This window comes from Gorilla gorilla, chromosome 12, assembly GCF_029281585.2.
Source record: "Gorilla gorilla gorilla isolate KB3781 chromosome 12, NHGRI_mGorGor1-v2.1_pri, whole genome shotgun sequence".
NCBI classification, from domain to species: Eukaryota; Metazoa; Chordata; class Mammalia; order Primates; family Hominidae; genus Gorilla; species Gorilla gorilla.
This window is the reverse complement of record NC_073236.2, coordinates 53,289,470-53,307,521: the sequence shown is the minus strand read 5'-3', so window position 1 is coordinate 53,307,521 and position 18,052 is coordinate 53,289,470. Positions and strand designations below refer to the sequence as shown.

General features: G+C 38.0%; 1 protein-coding gene and 1 non-coding gene across 4 annotated transcripts in view; both read right to left on the bottom strand.

The window, feature by feature from the left end:
• The window catches only part of CHMP3 (charged multivesicular body protein 3), a 59,174-nt gene that overhangs the window by 10,962 nt on the left and 30,160 nt on the right, over window positions 1–18,052 (bottom strand). For all 3 annotated transcript variants that reach the window (XM_031007734.3, XM_055378214.2, XM_031007745.3), the window contains one exon: window positions 14,742–14,921. In XM_031007734.3, coding sequence (XP_030863594.1) covers window positions 14,742–14,921 — 180 coding nt within the window. The remainder of the gene's footprint in view (window positions 1–14,741; window positions 14,922–18,052) is intronic.
• On the bottom strand, window positions 747–849 carry LOC115933594 (U6 spliceosomal RNA). Its single transcript, XR_004069467.1, has one exon. It is a non-coding gene; the product is annotated as a U6 spliceosomal RNA (small nuclear RNA).

Genomic DNA, 18,052 nt, shown 5'->3' with positions numbered 1-18,052 from the left:
TCAAATAGACTGTACAAACCCATTAAGACCACAGTGGATTCACATTCAATAGGCATGGGTGGCTTAATCTTAAAATACCACATTCAAAAACCAAGAACACATATTATATACTAAAATATAAATGGCATCAGGGTAGTGACTGTGTCCCACTGTGTTAACAATATGTTGAATGCATAGAATGCAATCAACAAATAGGTGCTGAATGAATAAATGAATCAATCTATAAACAAAGCATTATTTAATGGTAGAAAGTCCCAGAAAGCATGTGTTAGACTGAAACAGAAATTCCTATCTAAAATCTTCAAAAGACTAGAGCATTCAAAGTATCGTTATATATTTAATTAAAATGTTAATTAAAATGCCAAATTTCCTGCTTAAAAATGGTTAAAATGGCAAATTTTTGTACATATATTTTACTATAAAACCTCCCCCACATCCCCCAAAAAAGGTTAAAATTCTAGAGAAAACATTACTAAGTCAGTAATGTAAAAGCTAGTTGACCACATTTAAAACAACAAAGATCAAAGTTACACAGAGAGGAATATGAAATAAACTGGGCAGCATTTCATTGGTCACAGCTCTTTTTGCTGAAATGCCTTCCCCACCCCAGGCCTGTCTGCAGATCTCTCTGGGTTCAGGCTCTCTCCAACTTCAGGGTCTCTCCACATGGTCCTCCCTCAGTGTGGAGCGCCAGTCCCACTGACAGCCCCATACTGTAGAGGCTTGGGGGACAAAGTTAAAAAAAAAAAAAAATGGAATGCTTCAGAAGTTTGTATTTATCCTTGTGCAGGGCCACATTAATCTTCTCAGTATTGTTCCAATTTTAGTATATGTGCTGCCCAAGAGAACTCTAGCTTTCTTTCTTTTTTTTTTTTTTTTTTGAGACAGTCTCGCTCTGTTGCCCAGCTAGAGTGCAGTGGCGCGATCTCGGCTCACTGCAAACTCTGCCTCCCGGGTTCTAAGCGATTCTCCTGCCTCAGCCTCCTGAGTAGCTGGGATTATAGGTGTGCGCCACCATGCCAGCTAATTTTGTATTTTTAGTAGAAGTGGGGTTTCACTATGTTGGCCAGGCTGGTCTCGAACTCCTGACCTCAGGTGATCCACCCGCCTCAGCCTCCCAAAGTGCTGAGATTACAGGTGTAAGCCACTGTGCCCAGCCACTAGATTCCTTTTATTTGGAGGACAACTCACTATTTTATTCCCAGTGCCTAGCACTATGCCTGACACAGCCAACAATCAAATATTTGTTGAAAAAAACAATAAATGAATTTAACACTGAGGTGGTTTTATAAAGACTCAAGTGCTCCTACACAGAATGAAAGATTTAGTATTGGGTCAGAAATATGTTTTCTCTTTTCTTTTTTGTATTGATCATTAAAATTCCAGAACATTTCTTTATTTAAAAAAAACTTCTGGCTGGGCGTGGTGGCTCACCCCTGTAATCCCAATACTTTGTGAGGCTCATGTGGGTGGATCACGAGGTCAGGAGATCCAGGCCAACATGGTGAAACCCCGTCTCCACTAAAAAATACAAAAAACAGCTGGGTGTGGTGGCACACGCCTGTAATCCCAGCTACTCAGGAGGCTGAGGCAGGAAAATCACTTCAACCCAGGAGGCGGAGACTGCAGTGAGCCGAGATCGCACCACTGCACTCCAGCCTGGCGACAGAGCAAGACTCTGTCTCAAAAAAAAAAAAAAAAAAAAAAAAAGAAAGAAAAAGAAAAATTTATATGGCAAAAAGTGGGGAGAAGGAAATAGAAGCTCATTCTCCCAGTGTTTTAAATTACAGACAGAACACCCACATACTGGTGACAAAAAGCAACTGATGTAGGAAAAGAAATTAAAAACCAGAAATAAAAAAGGGTTCACTTTTAAACATTTCATCAAAGAGAATTTTGAAGACACAGAAAAGTAGAGAAGTATCATTTCACCAAAGAGGAGATATGGATGGCAAATAAGCACACGAAAAGATTAGCCATTATGGAAATGCAAAGTAAAACCACAATCAGCACCACACACCTATCAGAATGCCTAAAATAAAAAATAGTGACAACAACAAATGTTGGAGAAGATGCAGAAAAACAGGATCACTCATACATTGGCTGGTGGGAATTTAAACCTGTACACTTTTATAGCAGCTTTATTCATAATAGCCAACAACTGGAAGCAACTGAGAAGTCCTACAATGGGTAAATGGTTAAATAAACTGGTATATCCATATAATGGAATACCACTCAGCAATAAAAAGAAATGAACTATGGATACATGTAAACACTTAATTTCCATAGAAGTATGCTGAGTGAAAAAAGCCAATCCCAAGAAGTTACATAACTACATAATTCCATTTATACAACATTCTTAAAGTAACAAAATTATAGAAATGGAGAATTAGTGGCTGCTAAGGAGAAGGTGGAGATGGGAGGAAAGTACGTGTGGCTATACAAGGGCAACATGACGGATTCTTGTATTTATGGAAATGTTCTGTAGTTTGATTGCATCGATGCCAATATCCTGATTGTGAGATTGTACTCTGGTTTTGCAAGATGTTACCATTGGGGGAAACTAGGTGAAGGGTACACAGAATCTCTCTGTATTATTTCTTGCAAATACAGGTGTACTACATGTATGTGAGTCTACTATTTTCTAAAAACACAAGCCTTAATTTAAAAAAAATTAAAGCATATAAAAATAAAGTAACATTACATTCCCACACCTGATACAAATGAAAAAAGGATATTATATGCATAAAACAATTTCTGCTGTAAATGTGACCATGTTGTAATATCAACAACTAAAGCTGGAAGCAAAATAACTAAAAAATTAGTTTCATGGCCAGGAGCAGTGGCTCACGCCTGTAATCCCAGCACTTTGGGAGACTGAGAAGGGCAGATCATGAGGTCAAGAGATCAAGACCATCCTGGCTAACACAGTGAAACCTGGTCTCTATTAAAAATACAAAAAATTAGCTGGGTGTGGTGGCGGGCGCCTGTAGTCCCAGCTACTCGGGAGGCTGAGGCAGGAGAATGGAGTGAACCCGGGAGGTGGAGCTTGCAGTGAACCAAGATCGTGCCACTGCACTCCAGCCTGGGAGACAGAGCGAGACTCCGTCTCAAAAAAAAAAAAAAAAAAAAATTAGTTTCATAATCAGTAGATGTGGAACCCAGTGAAAATATTCTGAAAAGAATCTGGACACCAATAATGAAAGCAGCAAAAACAGAGAACTCTCTCTACCGATCACAGGCTCTCATGGGAATTACAGTTAAATTTTTAAAAAATTAGCAAATAAAAATAGGGCCAGGCATAGTGGCTCACACCTGTAATTCCAGCACTTTGAGAGACCCAGGCAAGCGGATCACTTGAGCACAGGAGACCGAGACCAGCCTGGGCAACATGGTGAAACCCCATCTCTACAAAAAACTAGCTGGGTGAGGTGGCTCGTGCTTGTAGTCCCAGATACCCAGGAGGCTGAGGTGGGAGGATCACCTAAGCCACGGAGGTTGAGGCTATGAGAGCCATGATCACACCACTGCACTCCTGACTGGGCAACAGACCCTATCTCAAAAATAAAATGAAGTAAAAATATTGACACACTAGACCAACAGTGTGGGTTTTAAAAGCCAACTTAAAACCGGCATTTACAAACACAATGAATCAGATTATAAGAAAATATGAAATCTTATGACATTTCACAATAATGACAAATGAAAGCTCAGAGAAGGGATATTAAAAACATTTGAGCCTCAAAAGTAAAAATCCCTTGAGAGTAAGACAACTTTTCCTTGAAAGGTACATCATGATTTCTAAAGAAGTCTCTAACACATAATAATAAGGAACAGAAAGATAAAAATCATAAGAAAAAGGAGATAGTACAAACATTCTATAATATGGTGAACCAAAACCAAAAGGATGTCATAAAAGAATATCGAAACCATGTACATTTCAGAAACTTTAAAAATTTAAAGTCACGTTTATTTATGACTTACATGCCTCCACTTGAAAAAAAAAACTTGAAGCAGTTTATTAAAAAGATGTATATGGCAGATACAATAAAATAAAAAAAGCTCAAAAGTGTGAGTTGATTCCATAAATGTGGGCTGGAGTATCTCAACAACCACACTATTGACAGTTTGGGCTGGGTAATTCTTTTGTTGGAGGCAGCTGTTTTATGCATTCTAGGGTGTTTAGCAGCAGCCTGGTTTCTGCCCACTAGATGCCAGTAGCAGCACCCCTTTTCCTCCTAGTTGTGACAACCAAAAATGGCCCCAGATACTGCCAAATGTCCCCCAAGGGGCAAAAATGCCCCTAGTTGAGAATCAGTGGCGTAGGCTAATAAAAGCTACTGCAACTGAGATTAAGTTTAGCTGTGAGTATCTCAACAGCTAAAACATGAAAGTTAATCATGTTTTGGGTTGCAGGACACTCACTGGTAAAAGCAACACTGTTTCACTGGGAAAGACTTTTTTTCAGGCTAAGTTCTAAGATAAATTTATTCCATGGCTTTTAATATTAAGGAATATTAAAGTATATAATCTTTATTGACTGCACCACTGATTGTATAGACGTTATAGAAATAATCTCCATGTGGCTGTTTCTTATCCACCATAAAAAAACAAAGGAGGGCCAGGCGCGGTGGCTCACACCTGTAATCCCAGCACTTAGGGAGGCCCAGGCAGGTGGATCACCTGAGGTCAGAAGTTCAAGAACAGGCTCCTTAACATGGTGAAACCCCATCTCTACTAAATATACAAAAATTAGCCAGGCATGGTGGTGGGCACCTGTAATCCCAGCTACTTGGGAGGCTGAGTAGCTTGAACCCAGGAGGCAGAGGTGGCAGTGAGCCGAGATTGTGCCATTGCGCTCCAGCCTGGGCAACAAGAGCAAAACTTCATCTCAAAAAAAAAAAAAAAAAAAAGCAATGGAATACTATGAAAACAGCTCAGCAAAGCCATTTCTGTGGGAAGAAACTGGAGGACGGAAAAGGGTTTCTGAGGATCCAGCTTGCTAACAGGAATTGGACTTTAAAATTCTAGAGGGAAGACTACCTCATGTCACTCTCACTTAATGCCAATGATGTGTTTTTATATGGTATTTACAGAGTATAAAATAAACATTCATATAAGTATATGAGTATAATGAAAATAAACATTCATACAGTGTAAAATAAACATTCATATGAATAACAACTAAAATATGAAACAATCAATTTGTGAGGAAGGCAGATGATTTTCACTCCCTTTAAAAATTTCATTTAATGTTGTATTTTGTTTATGCAGGGGAAAATATTTCATTTGAAAAAGACAATTATGAACTGTAGAATTTAAATCTGTAAAAGTTTTGGAGTGGAAAACTTAAAACCCTTGAATAAACACATCATGAACAACACATGACACAGATATGTATTTATTTTAGGAAATTACTTATTATTCAGCAAGCCTTAAAGAAACTGAATTTTAATCTTATATATGCTAGATCACCATTTAATATTAAATGCAAAATTCATTTATTTAACAGCTCAAATTTGTAGACCTGAGTAATAAATGTGTGTGGTATGTATAAAATGACATAATGTTAGACTAACAAAAGCAAACTGCAGGACAGTTCATATAGCACTTGAATAGTAGTTATCAGTGGGTAAGGGGGCTGAGGCCAAGACAAAGAAATTGGTGAACAATTACTTTTATTTTATATATTTCTGTAGCATTTTTAAAAGCAATGTCAATATTAGTCCATTCTCACACTGCTATTAAGACATACCCGAGACTGGGTTGTTTATAAAGAAAAGAGGTTTAATCAGCTCACAGTTCTGTGGGCTGTACAGGCTTCTGCTTCTGGGGAGGCCTCAGGAAACTTACACCATGGTGGAAGGCAAAGGGGAAGCAGGCACATCTCCACATGGCCGGCAGGAGACAGAGAGAGAGAGAGATAGGGGAGGTGCTATACACTTTCAAACAACCAGATCATGAGAATTCTATCATGAGACACCACTAGGGGATGGTGCTGAACCATTAGAAACCACCCCCATGATCCAATCACCTCCCACCAGGACCACCTTCAACACTCAGGATCACAATTCAACATGAGATTTAGGTGCAGACACAGAGCCAAATCATATCAAAGTCTGTAACACGTAAGTTAAAAATACTAGAACAGTCTTTAAAAATGTGTTTTGATTCAACAAATTGGTTTAAATTTCACAAACGTTATGCTTGACCCCAAAGATCCATACCTTGCAAATTCATTTTCAGGTACTCCAATCAAAGCACAGAACAAAACAAAACAAAAGGATAAAGGTAGCTAGGTGGATGTACTATCCTACCTGGGCCTCCCTTTTATTGCATGGCCTGTCCCTCTAGACACACTGTCATCACTATTGTCAGGCCTCTGAGCCCAAGCCAAGCCATCGCATCCCCTGTGACTTGCACATATACATCCAGATGGCTTGTAGTAACTGAAGATCCACAAAAGAAGTAAAAATAACCTTAACTGATGACATTCCACCATTGTCATCTGTTTCTGCCCCACCCTCACTGATCAATGTACTTTGTAATCTCCGCCACCCTTAAGAAGGTTCTTTATAATTTCCCCCACCCTTAAGAAGGTTCTTTGTAATTCTCCCCACCCTTGAGAATGTACTTTGTGAGATCCACCCCTGCCCGCAAAACATTGCTCTTAACTTCACCGCCTATCCCCAAACCTATAAGAACTAATGATAATCCACCACCCTTTGCTGACTCTCTTTTTGGACTCAGCCCACCTGCACCCAGGTGAAATAAACAGCTTTATTGCTCATACAAAGCCTGTTTGGTGGTCTCTTCACATGGACGCGCGTGAAAACTATATAAGAGCTTGGAGCTCTCATGCATCTCTGCCACTCAGAATCCCACGATAGCTCAGCACTCACACCTACCCCACTGCTTTAATGGTAAAATATACATAACATAAAATACATTATTTTAACCCAAAATTATACATAACATAAAATTTGTAACTTTTATCCATTTTTAAGTATATAGTTAAGTGGCATTAGGTACATTCATTCACATTTTTGTGTAACCATCACTGCCATCCATCTCCAGAATTTTTCTCATCTTCCCAAACTGAACCTCTGTACCATCACTCAATCAATCTGCATTTCCCCCTTACCCCTGGCAACCAACACTCTACTTTCTGCCTCTACATTTGAGAATTCAAGGTACATCATATAAGTGGAATCATGTAGTATTCATCCTTTTTTGAGGTGCTCATTTCACTTAGCATAATGCCTTCAAGATTCGTCCATATTGTTGTAGCATAAGTCAGAATTTCCTCCCTTTTTAAGGCTGAATAATATTCTATTATACAGACATATCACATTTTGTTTACCCATTCATCTGTCAATGGACACTTGGGTTGCTTCTACCTTTTGGCTATTGTGAATGCTGCTGCTACCAACACTGGCATCCAAATACCTATTTGAGTCCCTGCCTTCCATTCTTTCGGGTATATCCCAAAAGTGGAATAGCTGGAGCATATGGTAATTCTATTTCCTGCCCCACCTTTGAACCTCTCCCTTAACCCTCTCTTCCAATCAAAACACACTCATCATCTGTCTTACACTGCAAGGAGCTGCTGTCAGAAAGCTGTCACCTGGAAAGCACCTAATCATGACAATGTATTAATAGGTGACAAGGCTGAATAGATTACCCCTCCCCAGAGGCATCTGCATTTTAATAGGGGAACATCTTAAGAAAGAGGAATGACTTTGTCAAATCTTGGCTTTTCAACACAGCAACAGGCTAGGGGTGGGATGGGGCCATAGAAAGATGACAAAGACATCTCAGGAACTTTGGTTACACTTAGTTTTCTCTTTTTCCACTCCCAAAATGTAGCCTTTTCCTTCCTGCCTTGTCCCAAGTTCTATCCTCATACCTACTCTGCTGTATTTAATCTCCTAACAAGCAACATTCCACTATAAACCAACACAACAACCCTGTCTAGGAATCCTTCCTGCCAGCAAAAGCTTAGGTGCTGCAGAAGCCAGGTGAACCAAATAGCCACTGATTTCCTGGGGCTAGTCTGGTCAGCCCAAGTGAAGATTCCTCTCTTAGACCTGTTCCTCTCCCTGTGTTTCCAGTGTCTGTTAATGGCCCTGCAGTCTCTTTCCAGGCTCAAAGGTTCAGAGCATCTCAGCCTTGTTTATACCTTCACTCTGCACCTGTTCTTCTGTCTTCTACTCCATTCTCACTAGACTAACCTATTCCATTCCCCTACTCCACTCCATTACCTCTTAGGTCCCACTGCCTCCAATCACACTGCACTGTCCCTCCCTGCACCCGTGCTCTGTGCTTATAATGTGCTAAAGCTTTCAAATGTCTACAGAATAATTTAAATTCCTCAGCCTGATATCTCAGAACTCTGACTCCAACTTACCTTTCCAGTCTCACCTCCCACTGCTCCCCTTCATGCATTCCTGTCAAACTGTTTCCTGAACATAGCCTGAAATATTTCAACTGTGCCTTTGTATACCTAATCCCTCTACACTCAGATGCTGCCCTGATTCTCCCCAAAATACTTTTCCTCTTAACTCCCATTGCACTTTATCTGCATTGCTACAGCACGTCTTATTTTGAACTTGTCTTTGAGAAGCATTGCTCTCCTAACAGCTGTAAAAATTGTCATCTTCACCTCCTTGCCCATCCTCTCCAGCTATCCCTCCCACTTGCTCGGTACCCAACCTCCCAGACCTTCCTTCTGTGTTGGGAATGCACAGTTCTTTTTGGCCCCAGGGCCTTCACACATGCTAGCCATCCAAGTTGGCACACCACTTCCCACACCCCCACAAACTTAATAGTTCATCAGTGCCTGAAAGGAGCCATCCCTGACTCTACATTTCTCTTTCACGTTCTCCTAGTGCATATCACAGTAAGCAATTATAAATATCCATTTGATTATTAAATTTATTATTTTTATTTTTTATTATATTTCTTCAATCATCTGCAATTTACCCCATACCTAGAGGGCAGTGATTGTGCCTGTAATATTCACGATTTTAACCCCAGTGCCCAGAAGTATGCCTAGCACATAATAGGGCTAAAAGAGATATTTATTAAATGAATTAACATTTTGGTTTTTGTAGCTCAGTCTATATGCCTGAAAAGACGAGGGAGGGCAGGTACTCAGAAAGCCTATACTTAAATCTAGCTTCCCCTACCCTCCTCCCTTCCACTCTCTCCTCTGCCTCCCTCCCTCCCACCTCTTTCTTTAAAAAGAGAAGTGGGATAGGAAAGAAGAGGATGATTGGGAGAAGCAGTTCTGAGAAACAATACACAGAATGTAAGAAAATTTCAAAAAGACAACTGTCATTAACAAAAGACAATACTGCACCAACGAGGAAGAACGGAATGATTTTTTTAAAAATAAGAAACTGAGAACTCTTTCTTGAAAATTAAAGTTAAGATAGCCAAAATAAAGAATTCATGAGAAAAAATGGAAAATAAAGTTGAGGAAATTTTGCAGAAAGTAGATTACACAGACAAAATTGATCATGATAATGATGATAATATTTAGAACCTATATATATAGCAATTACTATGCCAGGCAATGAAGTGAGCCTCACAACCTGCTTATGAGGAAGGTACTAACTATTATTATCCTCAAAATGGAACACGGGAAAGGTAAGAAAATTAAAGGAACAGTCTGAGAAATCCAATAACTAAGACTGTTCGCTTTCAGAAAGAAACAGAAAATACAGTGCAAAGGCAATGTACATGCACACATCCAAGCACTGTAGGATACAAGTCCCCAGGACTGAAAGGATGCACCAAGGAATAGAAGGATACAACACTTTTCTTTTAGAAATCCATATGTAAATACTTATAGATGAAATTACAGTTGGTCCTCCATATCTGTGGGTTCAGTGTTTGTACATTCAACCAACCAAAGACAACAAAATATTCAATATCAAAAATATTCAACAACAACAAAAATGAAAGGCTGTGTCTGTACCAAACACGTATAAGCTTTTTGTCATTATTCCCTAAACAATATAGTATAACTATTATTTACATAGCATTTGCATTATATTAGGTATTATATAATTAATCTAGAGGTTAAAGTATACAGGAAGATATGTGTAGGTTATATGCAAATACTACCTCATTTTATATAAGGGACTTGAGCATCCACAAATTTTGGTATCTGTGGGGATCCTGGAACCAATCCCCTGTGGACACCGAGGGATAAATGTATATGGATTCCCAGAGGAAAATATAGGGACTAGGTGGGATGAATATAAATTCAGTAAAATCAGCCAAGAGTTGACAATTGTTTAAGCTGGGTGATAGGTACATAGAGATTCATTTGGGTATTCACTCTGCTTTTGCATATGCTTAAAATTTCCATAATAAGAAGTTAAAAAGAAAACAATACAGGATGATTCAAACAATCCAACTTCTCTCCTCAGAAGTGAACCTTTTTCAGACCTCTGTTTATCCATTTATCATTTATTTACACAACTACACAAACACATCCTCTACTTATTTACAGAGTGCTATCATGCTATATATACTGTTCTGCAACTTGCTTTCCTATTAAATGATGCATCATTAACATCTTTCTATAGCTGAATACTATGCTGAAACCTAAATAAATCATAATTTACTGATTCAGTCCTCCACTGAAGAAAAATAAAATGTTAACAGTTCCCCTGTTACCAATAACTTTCTGTTGTTGGCTTTAATTATGTGTATTTTACTAATTGGGTAAAAATTCCCAATGCCTATAATTGTACAATTATAAAACTATTTCAAAAACAAAATTAAATACAAAAAACTTCAAAATCTATAAAATTCAAATTAACAACGTAAATTTCATGTGATACTTTGCTGAACTAAAACACCACTTATAATGTGGGTTACGCTACAGGTAAAATACTTGATAACTATGCATATATATACTGTTCTCATCTATCTGTCTGGTGACTCCTTTCCCGCTTTTCTCCATTAAGACTACTGAGGTTGCAGTGAGCCGAGATGGCACCACTGCACTCCAACCTGGGCGACAGTGCGAGACCTTGTCTCAAAAAAAAAAAAAAAAACTACTGAAAATCCTCGCATCAGATGGGATTCCCTCGGCAAGGACATTTACACAGTAAGTTGGGTTTTGCTCTTTTCACACTGGATTGCCACAGTGAAATTTGACACCAAACCTCATAAACAAAAATGCAAATGGGGGATTCAAGTCTCATGAAACTCATCAATTATAATGTAACCCAGAGTATACATATGTTTAATTTTTTAATGATGCCAAAAATTAAAATAAAAAAAATTCTCATAGTAGAAAGACTGGAAGAAGAGAAAGTGGTGGGAGAAGGAAAATCAAGATTTTTTTATATCAATTTTGAGATACCCCTTGAGACATCTGAGTGGAGATGCCAATTACGCACTTAGAGATAAAGTCAGCCCTGAAGATAAAACTCAATGGCATTTAAAGGCATGGGGTTAGATAAGATCGACTACTGGGAGTAAAGATGGAAAGGAGCAGAGGATCTAGAATAGAGCCCTCGAGCACCTTAACATTCAGAGGCCAAAGAGCAAATACTTTACTTTTCAATTCTGGTAAAGCTACAGTATATATGAAATGAACAACTTAACATATTGTTATGGGTGTACATTTAAACGATAGGCTCTTATGTGCAGTGCACAGGGAAGCTTTTGTTATGTATACTGCTGAAAGTGTATGATAAAAGAGTTTTTGCATGCAGACTAATGATTACTTACTATGACGATAACTGGCTGAAAAGGTATTTTGGAATCAGGACACAGGAAGAAAGGGCAAAGAAAAGAGAATGCTCAAGTTTAGTAGCTCTGAGAGAACTATTAACACAAGATAACATTTCTCAAAAATAAAAAAGTCTGACAATACCAAGTCAAAAAGGTGAAAAGGTATGGAAAAAAAGAACTCATGAACTGCTGCTGGAAATATAAATTAGTAAAGCTTCTTTGGAGAGCAATTTTGTAATTCTAGCAAAATTTAAACCCAGCTACTTACTTAGCAATTCTACTTCTGAGTATACAACTGTCCTAAACCTTTACACACAGCAAAAACTGAAAATAACCTTAATATCCATCAAAAGGGGAACAGAAAAATAAAATGTGATACATCAATGTAATTTCATCTAGTAGTTCAAATCAATGGACTAGAGCATGCTCTCTCTCTCTCTCTCTCTATATATATATATACATACACATAGATAATTTTATTGTGGTTTCTGTTGTTTTGTTTTGTCTTGTTTTATAGAGACAGGGTTTCATTATGTTTCACAGGCTGGTTTTGAACTCCTGGCTCAAGTGATCCTCCTGCCACAGCCTCCCAAAGGGCTGGCATTACAGGTATGAGCCACTGCACCCTGCCTACATTTATCCACATGAACATATTTCAAAAACAATGATAAATGGAGCAAAAAGACGCAGAATGGTATCTATAGTATGATACCATTCATAAAAATTTTAAGATTCATGATAGTGGTTTTCTCTGGAGAGGTTGGGAGAGAAGAGAATGAAACTGGGAAGGGGTATTAAAGGAGTTTCAACTTTTGTAATAATGCTTTTTATATATATATATAATATAGAAGCAGGCAAATACAACAAAACATTAAATTTTATTAGTTCTGGGCCAGGTGCAGCGGCTCACAACTATAATCCCAGCACTTTGGAAGACTGAGGCAGTGGATCACTTGAGCTCAGGAGTTCAAGACCATCCTGGGCAACATGGTGAAACCCCGTCTCTACCAAAAAAAATAAAAGATAAATTTTATTAGTTCTGTATAATAGGTACATAAAGACTTATTACATTATCCTCTGCTTTCATCTCCACAATTGGAAAAAAAGAGGCTGTGCATACACTGCTTTATTCATAGAGGGAAAAAGGCAAAATAAGCAATAAGGAAAGAGTGAAAAATGTTTAAACAAGCTTATCATGGTCAACTGAACATGTGTCTTTTGAGTATGTTGCAGGAAAAATTGAGAATCAATCTGAATTTTTCAAGCTGGCTATAAAAGACAATAATACTTGAGCTTTCAACATGACAGGATTAAACTATTTCTTTATGGCACTGATACTCAGTTTGATCAAAAGGCATATCTAGGTGATATATCCAGTATTTCAAGAGCCTAAAATCATCATTTTAGGGCTGTAATAACATGGCATTTAAAAGTGAAGATAGGCCGGAAGTGGTGGCTCATGCCTGTAATCCCAGCACTTTGCAGGGCCGAGGAAGGTAGAACACCTGAGGTCAGGAGTTTGAGACCAGCCTGGGTAACATGACGAAACCCCGTCTCTACTAAAAATACAAAAATTAGCTGGGAGTAGTGGTGGGCACCTGTAATCCCAGCTACTTGGGAGCATGAGGCGGGCGAATCGCTTGAACCTGGGAGGTGCAGATTGCATTTAGCCGAGATCACACCACTGCACTCCAGCCTGGGTGACAGAGAAAGACTCCATCTCAAAAAAACAAAAATAAATAAATAAAAGATAATCTTGATAGATTTTTTAAAGGATGATGTGGTACAAACATTTCGCCATTTTTTTTTTTACTCTTTCCCAGCCCGTGATTATTCTCTTCAGTATCTCGAGAAAGAAACTAATGATACATTCATGGTTAGGCATATTTTAAAACCACATTCGAATGTTAAAATTGAATGCGAAGAAAATACCTTCAGAACGAAATACAACCAAATAATGCATTAGAAACCCATTTGGCACCATCCTATAAATTAAAACACTTCATCTTCTAACTTCTTTTGAGTGTGATCAATGAAGTATCTGACAGCGAGCTGAAAATATTCTTCAGTGAAAAATTTCTCCATAATTTATTTCTTTTTTAGACACAGTCTTGCTATATTTATTGTCCAGGCTCAGGCACAGTGGTTATTCACAGGTGTAATCAGAGCTCACTGTGGCCTCAAACCCCTGGGCTCAAGCACATAATTCTCCTTGCTCAGCCTCCTGAGCAGCTGGCACTACAACTGCATGCCACCATGCCTGCCTCTCCATGATTTCTGAGTCTGTATTCAATCTAAATATCTGACAGTCACTTGCTGCCATTACCAAAGAACTATAGTTCTGAGTTAGGACTACTTCATAATTTAATGGAAATTAAGAAAAGAAACCAACTAGATGAACGACCACAAACAGTACTGTACTGGACACTGAAAGGAAACAATGTTTATTCCTATTTTAAATATCATGAGTTCCTAAAAGTCATCTAAAATGGAGAGTTCACATGTATGCTGAATACCCATCACGTGGTCTACAGATTCCTAAGATGTGAGGAAGCATTAGGTAGGCAGAGATGAAGCAGAAAAGGAGGTGAACCAAAGCCCCACAGCCTGTTGTAACATTTTGCCTGGGGCTGCTCTGGACCTAGGACAAAGGTAGAAAGCTCTTTTCTTCATCCTCCCTCCAAACATCTAGGCTGGCCTCTTACTCCTACAACTCAATTCTCAGGCCACGTGATAACACTGTTCAATACATTCTAACTTCTAAACAAAGCAGATTTATATGTAGATTTCATTACTATTTAGAAAATACTAACAAAAGAAAACAAACAACATTATTATATTTTGCATTTGTACAACACTCAACACTAAGAGAATACAAAGAATAAAAACCAGAGTTGAGTTTTTCCTATTCAAGGAACCCGTGTTGATAATAACAGCAACCCTGGCATTACGAGGTGACTGTAAGGTAAGTGCAGCCTTACCGAGCTGGTTCTTCATCCCCATGAGCACTGAGTTCATGTGTGCTTTGGATGCATACAGCTTGCTCACAGCCTTCCTTGACCTGATCATCTCCTTGGCCAGAACTACACAGACATCCTTCTGGCCCTTCTTGGCAGCATCTTTCACAGATCGTTTCACTTTTTCTTCTTCTCTTTGGATATCTAAATTTAGAACAGAACACCAAAAATCAAGGGTAAGTCAGGTTTATTGGCACTCAAATACATTCTTATTGTGATCTAAATGTATCTATTAAATAGAAAAACATATAGAAGGATATACATAAAATCAAAATAACATAGTGAATATTCATCATTTCCAGAAACAACATCAAAGTTTAAAAGAAAAGTACGATCCTATTATACTTGACAAAATTTCTAAACACCTTTCTAACTTTTGTTGGTACTGGACCTAAGAATTTTTTTAAAATTACTGTAAATGCATTCCAGAGCTTGCTCCAATAATCAATAAGTAGTATTCCCACAATTATAAGAGTACAGTTTCTATACAGTCACCAATCATTTCTAAAAACCTGCAACTTAAGGAAAGCCTGAACATATTATAAGTCTCATACCGGCATCAGCTAAAGGTAAGATAAGTCTTTATTATATGCTTTATGATCAGTAGTGTTTTCTCCAATTTTTAAAACTGTGGTAAAATACATAAAATATACCATCTTAACCATTTTTAAGTATACAATCAGTGGAATAAAGTAACATTCACATTGTTGTGCAACCGTCACCTCCACCCAGACACCCAGAACTCTTTTTTTTTTTATTTTTTGAGATGGAGTTTCACTCTTGTTGCCCACGCTGGAGTGCAATGGTGCGGTCTCAGTTCACTGCAACCTCCACCTCCCGGGTTTGAAGTGATTCTGCCTCAGCCTCCCAAGTAGCTGGGATTACAGGAACCCACCACGATGCCTGGCTAATTTTTGCATTTTTAGCAGAGATGAGGTTTCACCATGTTGGCCAGGCTGGTCTCGAACTGCTGACCTCAGGTGATCCACCTGCCTCGGCCTCCCAAAGTGCTGAAATTACAGGCATGAGCCACCGCACCTGGCCCAGAACTCTTCATCTTTCCCAAAACTAAAATTCTGCACCCATTGAACAGTAACTCCCCATTTCTCCTTTCCCCTAACTCCTGGCATCCACCATTCTATTTTCTGTCTTTACGAATTTTACTACCCTTGGTACTTCCTTTAAGTGGAATCATAATATTTTTCTTTTTCTGACTGGCTTATTTCACTAAGCATAATATTTTTAAGGTTCAAGCATTTTGTAGCATATGTCAGAACTTTCTTTTTAAGGCTCAATAATATTCCATTGTATGTATATACGACATTTTACTTAACCATTCATTTGTCAATGGACACTTCGGTTACTTCCAATTTTTAGCTATTGTGAAGAACATGAATGTACAAATGTCTTTGAGACCCTGCTTTCTTTTGTGTATATGCCTAAAAGTAGAACTGTTAGGTTACAGGGTAATTCTATTTTTAATTTTTTGAGGAACAGCTGTACTGTTTTTCACAGTGGCTACATCATTTTACATTCTCACTAACAGTATACAAAGTTCCAATTTTACCACATACTCACCAACACTGGTTATTTCCTGGGGGTTTTGTTGTTGTTGTTTTGATAGTAGTCATCCTAATGGGTATGAAGTCGTTTTGATTTGCATTTCCCTAATAATTAGTGATGTTAAACATCTTTTCATGTACTTACTGACAATTTGTACAGCTTATTTGGAGAAATTCCAAAAGTCTATTGAAGTCTTTCGCCCATTTTTGAATTAAGTCGTTTTATTGTTGTGGCATTTTAGGTGTTCTGTATATATTCTGAATACAACCTCTCATCAGATAAATGATTTGCAAATGCTTTCTCCCATTCAATGAGTTGCCTTTTTCTCCGTTGGTAACATCTTTTTATTTTTTTAATATACAATTTTTCTTTTTCTTTTTTTGTAGAGATGGGGTTTCGCCACGTTGCCCAGGCTGGTCTCAAACACCTGGGCTCAAGCAATCTACCCACCACAGCCTCCCAAAGTGCTGGAATTACAGGCGTGAACCACTGTGCCCTGCCAGGTAATCTTTTTAAGATGCACGAAAATTTTTGATTTTCATGAAGTCCAGTTTGTCCACTCTTTTTTATTTTTTGGAGATGGATCTCTGTTGCTCAGGGTGTAGTGCAGTGGCTATTCACAGGCATGATTATAGCACATTACAGCTTCATACTCCTGGCCTCAACTGGTCTTCCAGCCTCAGCCTCCCGAGTAGCTGGGACTACAGGCACACATCACCATGCCCAGCAGTTTGTTCTTCAAGTTGTGAAGTTTTACCCTGTGTTTTTTTCTAAGAGTTTTATAGTTTTAGCTCTTACATTTAGGTCTTTGATCCATTTGGGGTTAATTTTTGTATACATTGTTAGGTAAAGGTCCAACTGAATTCTTTTGCATACGGATATCCAGTTTTCCCAGCACCATTTGCTGAAAACTGTCCTTTCCTCCACTGAATGGTCTTGCTACCCTTGCCAAAAATCAGTTGACAACAGACACATAGTTTTTCTGGATACCTATTTCTATTCCATTGGTTTATATGTCTTTATGTCAGTACTACATTGATTTTATCTCTGTAGCTTTGTGGCAAGTTTTGAAACCAGGAAGTGAGTTGTCAAACTTTCTTTTTTTAAGACTATTTTGATTATTTAGGGTCTCTTAAGATTCTATAAGAATTTTAGGACAGATATCTCTATTTCTACAAAAAATGTCATTGGGATTTTGATAAGGATTGCACTTTGAATGTATAAGATTGCTTTGGGTAGTACTGACATCTTAACAATATCTAATCCCCCAATACATGAAAATGTGATGTCTTTCCATTTATTTATGTCCAATTCCTTTCAGTAATATTTCATCATTTTCATTATACAAGTCTTTTGCCTCCTTGGTTAAGTAAATTCCTAAGTATTTGATTATTTTTGATGCTATTGAGAATGGGTTTTCTTAATTTCCTTTTCAGATTGTCCATCGTTAATATAGAGAAATACAATTGTTTTTTTGGTGCTGATTCTGTATCTTGCTGCTTAATGAATTTATTAGTTCTAATAGGTCTTTTTTGAAAAATCTTTAGGGTATTATACATATAGTATCAGCTGCAAACAGAGATTTTTACTTATTCCTTTCCAATTTACATACTTTTAACTATTTTTTTTCTTGTCCAATTCCTTTGGCTAGAAGTTCAGTATCGTGTTAAAGAGAAGTGGCAAAAGTGGGTATCCTTGCCTTGTTCCTGATC